The sequence below is a fragment of the Pinus tabuliformis genome, chromosome X, assembly GCF_031772625.1.
Source record: "Pinus tabuliformis cultivar Carrire ecotype Pingquan chromosome X, CPIR1, whole genome shotgun sequence".
Taxonomy (NCBI): Eukaryota; Viridiplantae; Streptophyta; class Pinopsida; order Pinales; family Pinaceae; genus Pinus; species Pinus tabuliformis.
Window position 1 is genome coordinate 419811546 of NC_142308.1, and position 17226 is coordinate 419828771.

The 17226-nt window shown below is 38.7% G+C and overlaps 2 protein-coding genes across 2 annotated transcripts in view; both read right to left on the minus strand.

Moving 5' to 3' along the window:
- LOC149140352 (uncharacterized) overlaps nt 1-5993 on the minus strand; it is a 56038-nt gene extending 50045 nt beyond the window's left edge. Inside the window, exons 1-3 of the mRNA XM_089450960.1 lie at nt 3518-5993; nt 2747-3277; nt 2383-2627 (exon numbers count right to left, since the gene is read on the minus strand). Coding sequence (XP_089307086.1) covers nt 2383-2627; nt 2747-3277; nt 3518-5993 — 3252 coding nt within the window. The remainder of the gene's footprint in view (nt 1-2382; nt 2628-2746; nt 3278-3517) is intronic.
- A 5315-nt stretch (nt 5994-11308) lies between these two features.
- On the minus strand, nt 11309-14400 carry LOC149140353 (alcohol dehydrogenase 3-like). The gene is made up of 10 exons (XM_089447344.1): nt 14250-14400; nt 13950-14086; nt 13411-13457; nt 12939-13264; nt 12646-12728; nt 12458-12533; nt 12285-12346; nt 12011-12106; nt 11744-11905; nt 11309-11569 (listed from the first exon to the last, which is right to left on the minus strand). The coding sequence occupies exons 1-10, from the start codon at nt 14374-14376 to the stop codon at nt 11450-11452; spliced, it is 1236 nt and encodes a 411-aa protein (XP_089303470.1). The 5' UTR covers nt 14377-14400; the 3' UTR covers nt 11309-11449.
- Between the last annotated feature and the right edge of the window lie 2826 nt (nt 14401-17226).

Consider the following 17226-nt stretch of genomic DNA (forward strand, 5'->3'; position numbering starts at 1 on the left):
TATAACCAGCATATAACCATAATAGAAACCATGACCAAATAACCTTAAAATACACATAATAACAAGTACATGTACTCATTAATTACATTAGAAGAATAAATCATATTAGCATATGCAAAACCCAACCACGTCAAGGACTTCCACATACCACCCGACCATAGATTTGGCTGAAAAAATCTTTCTTTTAGCCACCCTTGTGCCATATTCCAAGCATGAATGTTGGATCTCATGAGATAAACCAAAACATAAGAAAATAAGGAATCCAGAGGTTAAGCCACCTCCAAGCTCAAGCTAGTGTGATCTCACCTAAACCAGTGTTGAGATCACAAAACCAAACCAAGCTTGGATGCCTCAGAATTTCTTCAACATACCTAAGGAATTTTCCTATCTTCACCCACCTGTCAATTGTTTCCCAAAGAAAACCATCTCAATCCCTAGCCTTTGGGATTTTCATGAGACCACCTCACCTGGTTCCAAAACCTTTCGGCAATCCAAAGCTCAACCAAGAATGAATCCCATCACACCATGATTGTCCAGGAAATGGCAAGGCAAGGCTAAAACCACTGTCAAACCAGGATAAACCCATGCCAACGACAAAAAATGAACCAAATAAACAAATACATGCACCATGCATCCACATCCCAACAAGGAAATCATGCATGCAACCTATTACCTACAAAATATTCCTGCTTAAGTTTCTGATCCAACTTTCTCCATCTTTTCCTATGCTTTCCTCTACTTGTCCTTTCCCTTCCTTTGTTTTCCATTGTTTTCTTGCTTGCTCTCACTCTCTCTCTCTATAAAATTGATCCAAGCCAACACTGACCAAAATATGTGAATTTTTCTCAGGTGCCTTTTTATCATTGATGTCTCCTTTCTCTTCATTTTCCTTCATTTTTCTTTAATTTCCTTTGCATGCATATTTGTGTCTCTTCACCTTCATTTTCTCCTATTTTCTTTATTTCCTTAATTAAATGTCATTTATTGCCTCTTTGCCTTTGTTAATTTCCATAGCTATTATTGAACTACTAGTGATGACCACTAAAGTGTTTTCTCAATATTCAACTTGGAATACGTGTCCCATGAGCTTGGTCTTATTTTTCTTTTATTATCCTTTATTACATGAAACTTTAACCTAGGGTTGTTACAATCCATGCATCCCTATGAGGCATGGAATGGGAGGAAGCCAAGAAATCTATGTGCGGAGGTGTCTCGGCACCATGTTTATCTCTATGTACAATATGGGAAGGAGAGGCATTGGGTGAGAAAGTATGAAGTGGATTTATGGTCAAATATGATGGTTATTCAAGTATTTATAGAGTCTAAGATCTAGTAAACAAGAAGCTTATCAAAAGTAGGTATATTGTATTTGATCAACATACATTATTGGTTAAAGGAGTGGGAGATGTGACACGGAAAGTGCTACTAAGAAACCAATGCAAATATTGGACTTTAGGGGTGATAGGATTGGTGTTAGTTCTTTTAAAACCATCAACATTGTAAGGGGAGTCAATTCCCATAAGAGATACAATGGAGGAATCTATGGATAAGGAGGATATTAATGGTGTAGAGGAGTTAAAACTAGGGCTTATGAGCATTGAGGAAGTGGACAATATTAATAGTGAATCACTAATAATTAAAATAAATTTCAAAGGCCATCACAATGGTTCCATGATTATTCTATAATGTCAAGCATACTTATTTCATTACTATCAATGAAGCCTCAAGGAGTCAACTACCAAAAAAATATTTCACTCGTGGTGCAGATGTCATCAATTAAGGTGTGCTCATACTTGTTAAATTACATGGTATAAACGTGTATCAACTTTATGTAAATGGAAATTTCCCCAATGGAGAGTTAGAGAAGATATACATGTTGTAGCCTAAAGCATATGTGAAATCCACAAGAGGACGTTTGGTTTGTAGGTTGTAGGAGGTTTCGTGTGGTTTAAAGCAAACTTCCAAAGTGTGTTGCCAAAGGATTGATGGGTACCTAAAGGGACAAGTATTTGAGAGAATCCGCCTATTGATTCAAATACTTACTTCAAGCATACATGTTAGATCTTCTAAATTCCAACAATGATGCAATTATTTTTTGCAAACATTTGTCAATATTAAAAGTTGAAATCCAACATCACAACTAATGTTCATATGGTCAATTATCTAAAGACATGAGTCCAAAGATGTAGGTTGAGTTTTTTTTTTTTAGACTTTAACGGGTATGGATTTTATTAAGCGGCAAAACAGCTGCCGCGTACTGAAATTACATCACATAGGTAATTCGATCCACATATTTAGTGCTTCATCAGATCTGAGAGCCTGTGTGTTTTTACTATGCTGGAGTGGGATAAGAGGGTGAATCAGTCCTAGAATTTCCATTGCCCAACCGATGACGCTTCTGTTCCTCTGCCCGGAGTCCACCTTATGTTCGCCCATCTGTTGGCTTGACAGTCCAGTGAGACCTGGAACCCAATCATCAGCTCGATTTCTGCTGTTTGCGGTGAATCCTTTACCGCTTCTGGCTACCAGTCTTTGAGCCCAAGCATCCAGATGGGTAGCAATGTTTATGAATCTGATTATAATGCCTTTCTCAGGGACAGAAAGCTCTCCTCGTTCGTATCCCGCCCCTGCAGATTTAATTGGTTCCTTAAGCACGCTTTTTTGGAGGCAGAATCCCTTCCATTCGACAGTTAAGGGATAATGCAAGTCGATTCTTCTGAGTTAACTAGTAGTGATCTTCTGCAACGGGTAGAGCCCAGGTTGGCTTCCAGGTCGGCTTGACTGTTCAGATGTCTCAGAATGTGAAAGAAGGATATTTTCCGGAATTGGAGCAGCTTTAACTTGATTTTCTTGAATATGGAGGCTAATTGAATCTGCGAAGGAGTTGAGTTGAGGTTCAAAGCTTGTATAATCAGCCTGGAGTCTCCAAAGACCGACAAAGTCAGCAGATTCCTTTTGATAGCCAGCTTGAGCCCTTGCCACAGAGCCAGAGCTTCTGCTCTGTTATTGGATTCGATGCCCAGCCCCCAGTGGAACCGAATTTCAGTTGAACCATCCGGGTTCAGAATAACCCCACCCCCACCTGCAGCTCCGGGGTTGCCTTTAGAGGCCCCATCGAAGAAAAGACAGTGTTCCCCCAAAGCAGACCGCCATTTGATAAACTCCTGTTCTTCCAGGCGAATTTCCCAGTTAGCTTGATGGATAGCTGGAGGTATGATTTTGGGATCGTAGTTTGGAACAAGTTCTTTGAACCAAATCTCTTCCGTATTGTCCAGAGCTGCTTCATTCTTTAAACCATGTTTGGTGTCCAATGTCTCTCCCAGAAAAGCTTGGATTTTTATGATGATTTTGCTAGAGTTTCATTTTTCATCCCTGAACAGCCTATTGTTCCTCTCCAACCACAGTTTCCAGCAGGTAAATTTAGGAATCCAAATCCAGGCTGTTTTGAGGAGGCATTTTTTTGTAAGATTGAACGGGGACAATTTGATCCAATTGTGAAGCAGGGCAGGAATGTTACCAGGAAGCTCCACATCTCCTGATCTCAGGACCCCCCTCCAGACCTCACGGGCAAAGGGGCATAGTAACATCAGGTGGTTAACCGACTCTTCCTCTGACAAACACAAAGGGCATCTGGATGGCCCTTCCATTCCGCGTTTTCTCAGATTATCTCTGGTGAGAATGCTGTTATGGGCTAACGTCCAACAGAAAAAGTCGATTTTGGGGAGCGAAGGAAAGGCCCAAATAAATCTCCATTGAGTAGGATCAGGGGGGACATTAGTAGTAGCTGTTATGCTTTTGTATCCTTCTGAAACTGTGTAGCTGCCTGAGGTGGAGCCCCACCCTCTTTTGTCTTTAACTGTTGCTTTGATTGGAGATTTTCCTTGAAGATTGTCTATAAGAAGTGAAGCTTCAGTCTGCAGCCTTTGGGGGATCTCTCCCAAGTACCAGCTATCCCACCGTCGTCCATTGTCATTTGTCCAATTTGAAATGTCCCACAGGGTGTTCAGGTTATTGGATTGTAGCCAGTTTTTAATGTTTGTCAGTCCTTCAACCTGATTCAGAGGCTGTTCACCTAGGATTGGATCTTCCCAGATTCTGATTTTTTTCCCATTACCTGGTATCCAGTAAAGTTTGTGACTGAAATGTTCCATAGCAGTAAGACAGAGTTTGAAAATCGGAGAACCTTTGCTGATTTTTGGAGGCTGGTCCAAACACCTCAGCCGCTGTCCTTTGAAGTATTTCTTCCACAGCACTCTCTTACTCCAGCTCACCTTTCCAGCAACAATATTCCAAAGAATTTTGGTGCCCAGAGAGAGATTCTGGGCACCCAGATCTCTTAATTGAAGACCTCCTTCCAGCATTGGTTTTTTAATAGTGTCCCATTTAACTAAATGGAGTCTTTTTTCATTATTTTCCCCCCCTTCCCATAGAAATCTTCTCAGCAGACAATCCATTTTACTGATGAAGGTTTTGGGAGCCAGCATAATGGAGTGTTGATAAAGGGGCATGCTTGTGAGAACGGATTTCATCAGGACAACCTTCCCCGCATTGTTCAGCCAAGTGGCTCCCCAAGCTTGAATTCTTAATTTTAGTTTGTCAAGCATGGGCATCCAATGAGAAACTTTGGGAATGGATTTGAAGATTGGTATCCCCAAGTATTTTAGAAACTCCCAGGTCTGAATTCCTTTCATCTCTAAGAGCCTGGCAATATCAGCCAGTTCCTTGACTGAACAGTTCCATCCATAGATAGTGCTTTTGCGATAGTTTATCTTGCTGCCCGAGACCTCCTTGTAAATGTCTAGCTCCTTCTTAAAGGATCTGGTAGAGTTTATGCTCACTCCTCCAAGCAACAAAGTATCATCGGCAAATTGGGCATGGTTAATGTCTTTAACATTGGAAGCCATTCTGAGTCCTGGCAGAGTCTGGATTTGTTGACAGCTATCAAGTTGGAAACTAAGCACAGAGGCTTGAATAGCGTAGAGGAGCGGGGACAGCGGGCAACCTTGTCTTAATCCCCTTGATGCGTTGAAGAACTTTGTTGAGCGGCCATTGACCAGCGGCGCAATCCATGGAGAGCCGATGCAGGCTTTCACCCAATTTATGAAGGAGGGAGAGAAGCCCAATTTCCTCATAACAGCATAGAGGAAATCATGTTTCACCCTGTCAAAAGCATTTGCTAGATCAAGCTTTATCACCATGCCTTTTTCTTTTCGCTGGCAACTTGAATGAACTGCTTCTTGCACCAGCACAATATTGTCCAAAATCTTTCTCCCCTTGATGAAACCTCCTTGATTTTCCGGAATGATATCTGGCAAAACATTCTTGAGACGGTTGGCTATTGTTTTGGTGATCAGTTTGTAGCTGGTGTTACATAGTGAAATGGGTCGAAATCTGCCAAAATCCGTAGCTCCTTTCTCTTTCGGGATCAGGGCCAAAAAGGCCGAGTTGGTGCTGCCTCCGATCTTGGAACAGGCTTGAGATTTCCTGATCATTCTCAAAAGATCTTTATTGATAGTAGACCAGCAAGATTGAAAAAATCTGGCATTGAACCCATCAGGCCCGGGAGCTTTATCTGGCTCCATGCCGTCCAAAGCCTTCTTGAGCTCATCCATGCTGATCGGAGCCGTCAGCATAGCGTTGACAGATTCATGAACACAATGAGGGATTCGGTCAAAGGGGTAGGCTTGGAGGTCTAAAGGAGGATTTTCAGGAGCCGTATAAAGCTCTTTGAAGAATGTGTAAGCAGCACTTTTGATGCCTTCAAAATCTTTGACCACTGTGTCTTGGGATCGAATTTCTGATATAGATTTAAATTGCTTGCGAGCTTCGGCTTGCTTATGGAAGAAACTGGTATTCTTGTCGCCAGCCTGCAGCCATAAGTTTCTGGATTTTTGTCTCCAGTACTCCTCTTCTTCCCTACTGTCTCTGTGGAGAGTTTTTTGCAGCTCAACTTCTCTTTGAATCAGATTTTGAGATATAACAGATTTCTCCATTGCAGATTGATGGGCAGCAAGGTTTTCTAAGGATTCTTTTCTCTTGGCAGTGGGTGTTTTCAGGTTTTTAGCCCACTCCTTGAGTTTTCTTTTAAGGCCCCTCAATTTTTCTTCCCACACATAGAAAGGAGATCCCAGGATCTGTCGATTCCAAGCTTCAGAAACCACGTCCTGGAAACCATCTTGCTGAGTCCACAAGGGACTGAATCTAAAAGGTATTGGGCCAAGGTTTCCATCAAGGGATAGCTCGAGACTGATGGGTTTATGGTCAGATGTGCAATTTGGGAGAATCTTAGACGAGGCAGTTAGGCCACATGAGAGGAAAGAGGATTGGACAAGGAATCTGTCCAGACGAGCAGCTATGTGGTTGGGCCCTAATCTTTTATTGGTCCAGGTATATTTTCCGCCAGAAGGCTTGATATCCTCAAGATCCCAATCTAACATTACGTCTTCCACCCATTCTCTAGCTGGATCCCTTACTGGGGAGCCCCCCTTTTTCTCATCAATGGTAAGAGTGACATTCAGATCACCTGCAATAATGATATTTCCTGGCTTGTGCAGTAAAAGAAAGGACTGAAGCGAGTCCCAACAAAAATTTTTCTCAACTGGAAGGACCGGAGCATAAATATTAAACATACTTACTTGTTGCCCAGACTCTTTGTGAAGGAGCTGGATGAAAATCCAGTGAGAGCAGATTTCTTCTTGAATCAGTTCATATTTTGAGCTGTCCCAGAAGGAGGCAAGCCCACCAGAGGCTCCCCTTGCGCTGACAGCTCTTCCGGGACCTTTGTGCCAGTATGTCTTACTAGTTTGGAGGAGCGTAATATCCTCCATCTTTGTCTCCTGGATGAGAAGGATTTCAGGCGAATGAATCCTAACAATGTCTTTCAGGGCTTCTTCTTTCAGTCTGCTGCCTAACCCTCTGCAGTTCTAGGAGATGTATTTCATTATTTACTGCCTTGGGAGGAGGTGGCTCCTTTTGGAGCCCTGCTCTGCTTGCGCCCGGATCTGGTGTTCATCATTCCTTTTAGAGTTTTCTGGGAGCCTTGAAGGACATCCAGATACGTTTTCTCCTCTCTCTGTTTCTTCTTGGATTTTCGTCCCCTAGTTGATTTGATAGGAGTGATTTGTGATCCATCTGATTCGGTGTCTCTCTCTTCCGACTCTTCCCCTGAATCAAAGGCTGGGCTGATGTGCTCCTCATTCCCTTCGGTTCCCCTTTGTTCAGCATCTACTAGGGGATCCGGAGAGTTTTCTTCGGTTTCTTTCATTTTATTCGATTGGTCTTCAGTTTCTTCCTGATTCTCTGTTACATTCACCTTTTCAGCTGAAGGGGGGCCTTCTTTTGTGATTGGTTTATTCTGAGAATTGGCCTGGGGGTTCCCCATTGTCCCAGATTTTGTCTGTTCAGTGGCTTTTGAGATTACTTTGCCCTTTTTTATCTCTTTCCATCCTTCTTCTTCCGCCTTGTCCCTTGGTGGGGCTTTAGGGCAGTTTCGTTGGAAGTGACCATGCTCATGACAGGTTCTGCACTTGAAGGGCAGTTGCTCGTAGTCCAGTTTCTGGTAGTGCTGCCAATCTCCCACTGTGAGTTTAATGGCTTCCGGTAGACCAGCTTCCAAGTCAACTTCCACGCAGATTCTTGCGCAGGTGTATTGGCCTTTATTATCAGCTTTGTCAATGAATCGACCCAACCCGTTTCCAATCTTTTGAAGAGATTGGTAGCTCCAGCAGTGGATCGGCAGGTTGGGGAGCCGGACCCAAACAGGGACCTCCTTTGGAACATCGACTGAAGGATCGAAATCAGGGGTCCATTTGTTCAGGAAAAGGCCTTGGTTTCCCATGAAATACGGACCGTTTCTGAACACCAGATCACGGTCTTCCTTGGTAGTGAATTCGAAGATGAAAAATCCTCGGCCGACAGCATAGCAGATCACGTTGTTCTTCAGCAGAGGCCTCCAATTTCGTTGAACCCATTCATCTGTCGATTTTGTTGATGGCCAGCGACCCATAAATTGCCCGACCAATCCTCTGTCCGCCAGTGCAAGAGCTATTTTGATTGGTTGTTCTTCAGGCAGCGCGATCTCTGGTATTTCTTCAAGCTTTTTGATAAACGTTGGAACTTCAGGGTTTGGCCGTTTTTTCCCTTTCTGGGTCAGAAGCTTTTTGAATGCGATTTCAGCAGATAATGGAGGGGGGGGAGAGGCCTCTCCGCCCCCTGGAGCGTCCATGGCGGCGGTTCAACCCGCTGCGTTTCTTGCCCTAATCGGTGCGTGCGCAGCTCAGAGCCAGCTTTTTGAACTTATGCATTTGTTAGAGATGCAACCCAAAGATGTAGGTTGAGTTGCAAGCAATGAAAAAGTGTTATTTGTAAATGAAAATTCCATCATGATGTATATTATGTTATGTACAAGACTAGACATCATTTTTTTTTTATTTTTTTTTAAATTTGATTGAGCCAATTTTCTTTAGGTCTAGGCTAACACCATTATTAATCAATAAAGAGAATTTTAAGATATTTTTAGGGTACATAAAACAAATCTCCTACTAAGTTTCTAAGGTATGGAAATGCAAAACACAAAAATGCATCCAAGGGATATGCTAAGACATCCCTTACATTTTAAGGTTTTAGGTTGGGTGTCTCGAGTGGGAAACTTTTCACACCATAAGTTTTCTTTTAGGGAGATAATGTGAAACCTTCAACATGGATTTTTTCCATCTTGAAATGGTGAGGAACACAACCCCATGTAACACTTCTTAAAACATGGACATTACTTTTGATGGAAATTGATACATTAAAGTTAGTAGAATTTTGTGATGGAGATTTGAGCAATGGATGTGGATGATCAAAGATTTAGGTCCAACTAATGTTTCAAACTAATGAGAGGAATAATATCATGAGCAACTAAGTAGCCAAACATTTAGTTATTGAAGTAGAGTGTCTCAAAGATAGATGCAACTAAGGAATTGATTTGGTTTAGGAGATTAACAAATTAATTTTATAAATTGACTGGAGGAATAATATCGTGAACAACCAAGAAGCCAAGCATCTAAGTAGAGTATCTCATCTCTAATGCAACCAAGGAATTAATTTGGTTTAAACGATTTAATAAACATCATTGCAACACATCAAGGGCTATTCTCTAGTAAGAAAATAAATAAAGTTTCTTTTGAGAATGAATGGCATACAATTACATTGAGAGGTGCTCTACAACCCAATATGAAGGGGATGTTGTAAAGTCATGTAACATCATGTAATGTTATGTTTGCTCAAAATTAATAATTAAAATAATAATTATAATTATTAATTAAGAAAAGTGAAATTATCAAATTAAGAATTATAATAATTAAAAATTAAAATTTGAAATGTTAAATGTCAACTCACACATTTTCAAAGAATCACAACTACAATGAAAATCAACTTCTCACTTCTCAAAATGCAACTACACTAATAAAAAAGTCAACTTTTCTCTTCAGGTACAATCTATAAGGGCTTCCAAACATCCAATGATATTAGGAAAATTATCAATGACAAGGAATTTGTGTTAAGGTTTGTCCTTTATCATTATGTTGAGGTATTTCCTGTATTTTTGTGTTTCTTTAAATCTACACGTGTGAATGCCAAAATTATCATATGTATTTCTTTAAATCTACATGTGTGAATGCCAAAATTATCATAAGCATTTACATGTAATTTATGTATTCTAGAGAAAATTTTAGAGTTGAAACTCTCAAGGTTTCACCTACATGGGGTGATTTGGTTTAGGAGATTAACAAATTAATGTTATAAATTGATTGAAGGAATAATATCATGAAGAACCAAGAAGCTAAGCATCTACACGTGTAAATGCCAAAAGTACCATAAGCATGTATGTGTAGAGAAAATAAGTACCATAAGCATGTATGTGTAGAGAAAATTTTAGAGTTGAAACTTTGTAGGTTTCACCTACATAGGGTGTGATTGCTCCTCCTGCTCCACAACAACCAACCTGAAACTATTATTATTAGCAAGTGAAAATTAAAAATTTCTTATAGTTAAAACATTTTATTAATCCGTTATTCAAAACCAACATACATTCATCGAAAATTAAATTGAATCTATACTAATTGTAATGTCATTAAACCTACAAAAAAAAAACAACCTGCTTTCCCAAATAAAAACTTGCTTTCCCAAATAATGATATTAAACCAACATAAAAAAAGACTTGCTTTCCCAAATAATGATATTAAACCAACATAAAAAAAGACTTGCTTTCCCAAATAATAAATGAGAAATGAGAGATACATGCAAAAATAACTTATTTTAAGATTTATAAAAAATATGAGTTTCTTTACCTAATGATCAACTACTCTACTTGGATTTCAAGAAGCATTACAAATCTGATCGCTCAAATTTACCAAATGACACATAAATTTAGTAATTTTTATTCTATACTTACCCAATATATTTTACTTATACCATCGGGGTTCATAGCTTTCAATACTAAAGTCTGTGTGAAAACCTAAAACGAGTGTCGATAACCACTTCGGTTCCAACATCCACTAAAACGTGTATAAGGCAACAAAATGTTATTGTAATTCTTTTTAAAATCCATACAACTTTGGTATGCAATTTACAGTGACCTCTTGTTTATAATATATATTTTTTCGAATAAGTTTCTAAACTGAACTCAACTTCAAAGACCAAGAAAGCCTAGCCCATCAAAGCATTTGGGAAGAGGATTTTTTACTTAATGCAGCAAATTTGAATAGTCCAAGGAGTACACATCAATATTAAAATTGAACCCAGAGAATGCTGCTGAGTGCAAAGACCGGACTGTTGAAATATTGCAATCCTAACATATTCAAAAGAATAGAAAGCACTTTTGGGAAAGATAATGAACTAAATTTCTTTGTAAATCCTAACATATTCAAAAGAATAGAAAGCACTTTTGGGAAAGATAATGAACTAAATTTTTTTGTAAATGAATTTTTAATGTTATATGTGGAATTGATAAACATGAGAAGAGATTATTACAAAGATTTTGACTTTGATTTTTTATAAATAAAAAACACTTTCAAATTTTCACACAGCCAATTTTGGTTTTTCAGGTTAATCATAATTCCAACTTTGACTTAATAACATGTTTCAAATTTCCACATCCATTCAAACTTTCACTATAATTTTTTAATAAAAACAATTTGTTATAACCATGTTGATTATTCAAGTTCAGATAATTTGAACATAGATTCTTCGTAACAATAACGCTCGTTCAAAGTTCAAAACTTTTAAAATTCAAAATTGTAACAATTTTTACAATACTAAAATTCTAACATATTTCTCCAAACCCTTTCTGTATTGAATTCAGGGAACCTCTATATGTCAAGGAATTTAACTTCAAAGATGCCATCCACCACAAAATCTGTAAGAAACTTAGGAGAACTTAAGATATTACTGTTGACTTCCTCTCGAACGTTTAATTGCCAATCACGTTTATCACACATCTCAGACTCTCGCCTTTAATCATGTAATCAAATGCCTTGTTGATATCGGCGAATGAAACCTCATGTGTGATAAATTTCTCCAATTCAAGCCTCTGCAAAAAAATAAAGAAGTTAGCTTGGAAGACTAATTACATGGAGATCAAATAGTAGTGATTTTTGCCACGAAAGGAAAGCAGCAGGCATGGCGCCTGAGAGAGCCATTTCTATCCTAAAATCTAAGCAAATGAATGAATCTTCATAGAATAACAAATGAAAGAAAGTCCTACCTTATCCATATACAATTCTACAAGGCCTGGCAAATCGGTGCGGGGCTTATAGTTTCCAAAGAAAGTTCCTTTCAATGTCCTTTCGTTCAGAAAATTCACAGGGCTGGTTGCAAAGACTGCGTCTGAATGAGGGACACCCACTAAAACGGCTACACCCCAACCCTGAACAACAAACACATACCCATTTGATCAGTATATGCATTGTAGCTAAAACTGAGCGTATATTTACAATTTCAGAAGAAAGGGAAGGGAAGGCAGAGTAAATACATCATGGCAGGATTCGAAGGCTTGAATCATGGCCTTGACATTCCCTGTGCACTCGATGCTGTAGTCCACCCCTCCATCAGTTTTCTCGGCAATAACCTGATAAGCTCCCAGAATTTAGTTTTAATTTAAAACATTTCTCCGAATACAACACAAAACTGAATTGAGCTTTAACATAAATTCTTTTACAGATCTATCGAGCACCAACAAAGAGCAATAAATTTGAAAGAGACAAAGGAAAAGAGAAGTTGAAATCATTGTAGGCAGCTCAACCAACCTCTTGAATAGGCCTCTTGTAGTCCAGTGGGTTTATAAATTCCGTTACACCAAAGAGCTTTGCTGAAAGAGGACAGATAACAAAAACGATTCAGACAACGAAATAGAAAGGAAATTCTTGAGTCAACATACATACAGTGATTAACAAAAGATGGAAATGGGGCATTTTACAACCTTTTTCAAATCTGTCACTGTTTAAATCGATTCCAATTATTCGAGAAGCTCCTGCAATTCTTGCCCCTTCAGCAGCCTGCGTGCGTAGTTAAGCCCAGGTCAGATGTCTAACAGAAAATTAAACAGTAAACTCATCATATTGATTCCATAAAAAGAAAAATTCAGAAATGAAGCTGAATTTTACTTACGGCAAGCCCAACACCCCCAAGGCCAAATATTGCTACTGACGAACCCTTCTTGGGTTTGGCTACATTCAAAGTCGCCCCCATCCCTGAATCCACAATAAAATGAATTTTGAATTTGAATTCCAATCAAGGAAACGATCATGGTGATTTTATTAACAGTCCAGCAAGCAGAACTCTAAGAATTCAATCATCCACTTTATAAATCAATATACAGTGTAAACTAATTCAATAATATCATTGTGATCTTTCACAATCATCAGCAATTTAAGTTTCGAAAACCCCAGAAAATAATTTACCTGTTGAGACCCCACAACTCAGAATACAGACTTTGTCCAGAGGAGCCTCTGGATTAATTTTGGCAAGGGAACCGACATGCGTAACCGTATACTCGCTGAAAGTCGATGTACCAACGAAGTGGTAAATGGGTTTCCCATTGATTGAAAACCTCGACTTCCCATCACTTATCATAACCCCTCTGTCGGTATTAATTCTTAGAAGATCGCACATGTTGCTCTCCTCTGACTTGCAATGTCTGCATTCTCCACATTCTCCAGTAAATACGGGAAGCACAGTGTCACCCTCCTTGAGTTCAGTCACCCCTTCTCCAACACTCTCAACAACTCTGTGTCAACCAACTTATGATTAGTGAGCAATAAATCACAAGAAAATTACTGTCCCTTCTGCCCTTTTTGAAATTCTATGTGCCTGCTAGTATGCCTAATTAACTTTGTTGAATTATCGATTTATAGACAAGAACAGAGTGTATACCCAGCTGCTTCATGTCCCAAGATGCGGGGAAAGAGAGGAGTTTGGCCCTGCAACGGAAGCATTAACAGTCAAGAAATTTTTATAATAAATATTTGAAGTAATTTAATGGTATAAAGAGATGTCAGTGTGTTATACAGTATCCAATTTTAATTTTTCTGTATGTTTAATAAGTTTAGTTTTTTTTTTTGAAGATCTTTTGGCGAAAATTACATAGAGAAATTTTTGTCGACGCGTTTCGAACCAGCGAGTGTGGTTCATCGTCAGGACAAGTGGAATGAGCAGATCTCGCTTTGCGCATTAAATATATAGGGCAGAATACCCAATTGGGTAATTGGGTATTCTGCCCTATCTATTTAATGTGCAAAGAGAGATCTGCTCATTCAACTTGTCCTGACAATGAACCACACTGGTTGGTTCGAAATGCGTCGACAAAAGTTTCTCTATGTGATTTTCGCCAAAGAATCTTCAAGAATTTGATATGAATCACAGAAACCTCCATTCAATAAGTTTAATTCTAATGATAATTATAGATAGCATACCTTTGCTTCCCAGAAATAAAGGTCTGTATGACACAAGGCAGTATAATGAATTTTGATTCTGACTTCCATTGCCTGTGGGGGAGCCACCTCCACTTCTTCAATCTTCAGAGGCTCTCCTGCTGCCCATGCAACAGCAGCTGCAAAAAGTACAAATATCAAAATATATCAGATTTCAAGAAGCACACATACAGTTTGCATAAATCCAGTTTAACCGTGAAAATCAATTTTGCCCAGAAATGATATACATGAAAGAAATATAGAATGTGGCCATGACTCCTTGCACTGAACTGAAGTAGTTACCTTTGCATTTGATAACCTGGCCTGCAGTAGAGCTCGCCATTTTCCTTTCTGCGCAGATGGTATTTTCTTTTGCAATCGTAGTATGATGGTGAACAAACAAACTTTCGCATTGGTGTTGCAGGCACATAGGCTTCCTGAATTTATATTCCGACTTCCCTTTGGTATTAATGGGCATCCAGCTGTGATATTCATTTATTTAATTGACCATGGGGCTTCCATCTCATTCTGCACATGAATTTGATTTGTTGAGACCATGGATTATGTAGAAACCACCCTATTTACCTTAATACTGGCGGCCGACCAAGGTTAGATGCAATATGTTTGGAATTCGAGTCTTCGTTTTGCCAACAAAGCGTCATAACTAATTTACAGTGTCCAAGAGCGCGAGAGCTGCGAAGTTAAAATTAAAAGTCTCCTTTTTAACCTTTGATGGTTTTGGCTGAACCGCTGTTGTTAGTTGACCATTATGGGGCCCTACTCGGGTTCAAAACCGTTGTTTGTGGGCAGATACCGTGGGTTCAGATATACAGGGGCAGCCCGTCTCACCGCCTGCGTGGAGAATGTGTGATTTATCAAATTTTCTATTAAAAAATAATTTAATAGGGGCGACTTTTATGTTGTGAACACTTTTTATTAGATTTGAACTTGAAATTGAGTGAAGACCGGATACTATGCAGTTTTTATCATTTGGTCCTAAATTCTAACAATATCATAAAATAGCTTTACCTAATTAATTATTTACCTATTAATTAAATTGATTTTCTGGCTAGTTTATGTTATTTTAAAGATGAATAGTATGATTAATTTGTGGTTTGAATTACATGATTTAGAAACATCTTAATAATCAAAATCACTTAGGGATGGCCTAGGCCACACCAGCCCTTAGTCTCGCTAATTAGTAATCAAAATCCCTTGGGGATAGCCTAGGCCACCCTTGCCCTCATGGCTAAATTTTTGTGAGTTCCCAACCCATAACCTTTACACAATAAAATATCTTAACAAAACACTTGTCAGAGAGCTATGCCCCATAAATTTAGTGGAATAAATTAGACTTTAATTTTAATACTTCAATTATTTTTAAAATATATTAAAACTTTAAACATAGTATTTTATTATAAAAATGGAAAGATTTACCACTGAGCTTACCAAAAAAAAATTTATTAAAATAAATTTATTAACTAAATGAAAACATCATTAACTTTAAACATTTTTAAAACTAAATAAATTAAAAGGTGAATGAATTCAATTTAAATAGGCATTTATTTAAGATTCTGAGTGTGCTGTGAACAATTCAGAGATGAGGCATTGCATTGTAGTTATTTCTATGTGTGTCGAATTCTATAATATGTGGATTCTCTGAATTCTTAATGCTTTAAGCTTGGAGAGTAAGGTTGTACCAACATTTTGGATTTCAGAATCAACGTTTCTATGGGTTTGTATTGCTAAGGAATATTCGATTTATTGAAGTCTTCCCTTGTCGAGTCAATTCACATCAGAAACGTGAATATGGTAGCCCCAACCGTTGTGTGGTTTGTTCACGGTTCTTTTATGTTTTGGTTCAAATCCCCGTGGGAGAGTTGTTATAGAGGTACCTGTACATTCTGGGTAGTAAGTGTGTGGGTTCTGTGATGTGAAACCCATCAGCCAAAATATAGCACTCTATTTTGTTTTAATGCAATCCCAACCCCTTTGCATTTGGTTACTCTTATTCTCAAATTTCAGTTAATTTTGCAACACCCAGTGAAGAAGGGCATAATAATTCGATGGTTGTGTTAAGGAGAAAGCAAGACCATGGAGAATTGACCTTGCATAGGAGCTAGTTGTTTTTAAAGCTTCATGGAATATGAAAAGGCAGAGTTTTTAGGGTGCTACGAAAATATTTTGTAGTGCCTACAAGATTTTAACTGCACTGCAAAAATATTTTGCAACGCCTACAACAAGCATTTTCTACAACTGCGATTTTGGGCTTTTGAAGCCTATTTGGCCCACTCGGTTTATTATTTGATAAATGGACCTCATGTGAGTTGGGTGAGGTAAAGAAAAGTGTTGGAAGACTTGAGAGAGATCTCTCATGGAAATTAGCAAAGGAAACCTCCATGCTTATTTTGACTGCATATTTTTATTAATTCTTGAAATTCCATAATGTGTTAAAATACAGAGTTGTGGGTTCTTGTGTTGGAGTATCCTAGGTTATGGGTAGTCGGGGCAACCTGGTTTGTCCCCCATCAAGTAGTATCAGAGCTCAACTATGTTTTTAGAGAATGTTAGAGCCATGGAAAGCTTTCAACTTTACAACTCTTGGAGAAAGCAAAGTTTACAATAGGTTGAGGTAAGTCTCTGTTGAATTGAGATTTGTTGAGTGTGAGGTGTTGTGCAAACATAGTAGAGAGTGTCTACCTTGAAGTAGAACCGATTTCTCTTCAGTGATGCAGTCATAATAACATAGATTAGAGAGTGGATATGCTTGGATGTTTGAAGACAACTTAACAGTGAAAAGAGGCTGAAGAGAAAATGAACCTTACAACAGTAAGTGAGGTGATTGCAGGGAAGTGAAGAGTTGATATGCTCTTGAGAAAGAACAAGTGCATTGGTTGGAGAGGAATTGATTCAACAAGTAGTGGAATATGAGATCTTGTTATAGATCTTATAAAATTGAACATGGTGTTTGTGCTAACATTGTCCTTAAAAGAATTGTGTTTGCAGGCATGAATTGGTAACATTTGGCATAGCAAGTAAGCTATGTCAAAGGAGAAGGAGCAAGAAAAGCACTTGGATGAAGAAATGGTGACAGAAATCGAAACTAAAACTAAGAAGAGTGAGTGGTTGAAGATGCAATAGCCAACAACTTTGAAAGATGAGGAGCAAGAGTGCTCAAGAAGAGGTTCTACTGCATAGAATCTAGAGAAGAGAATATACTAGGAGTAAGACTTGGTATGGGTGACAAGTAGCAGACTTGTTACAAAGAAAAGAAGGGCTT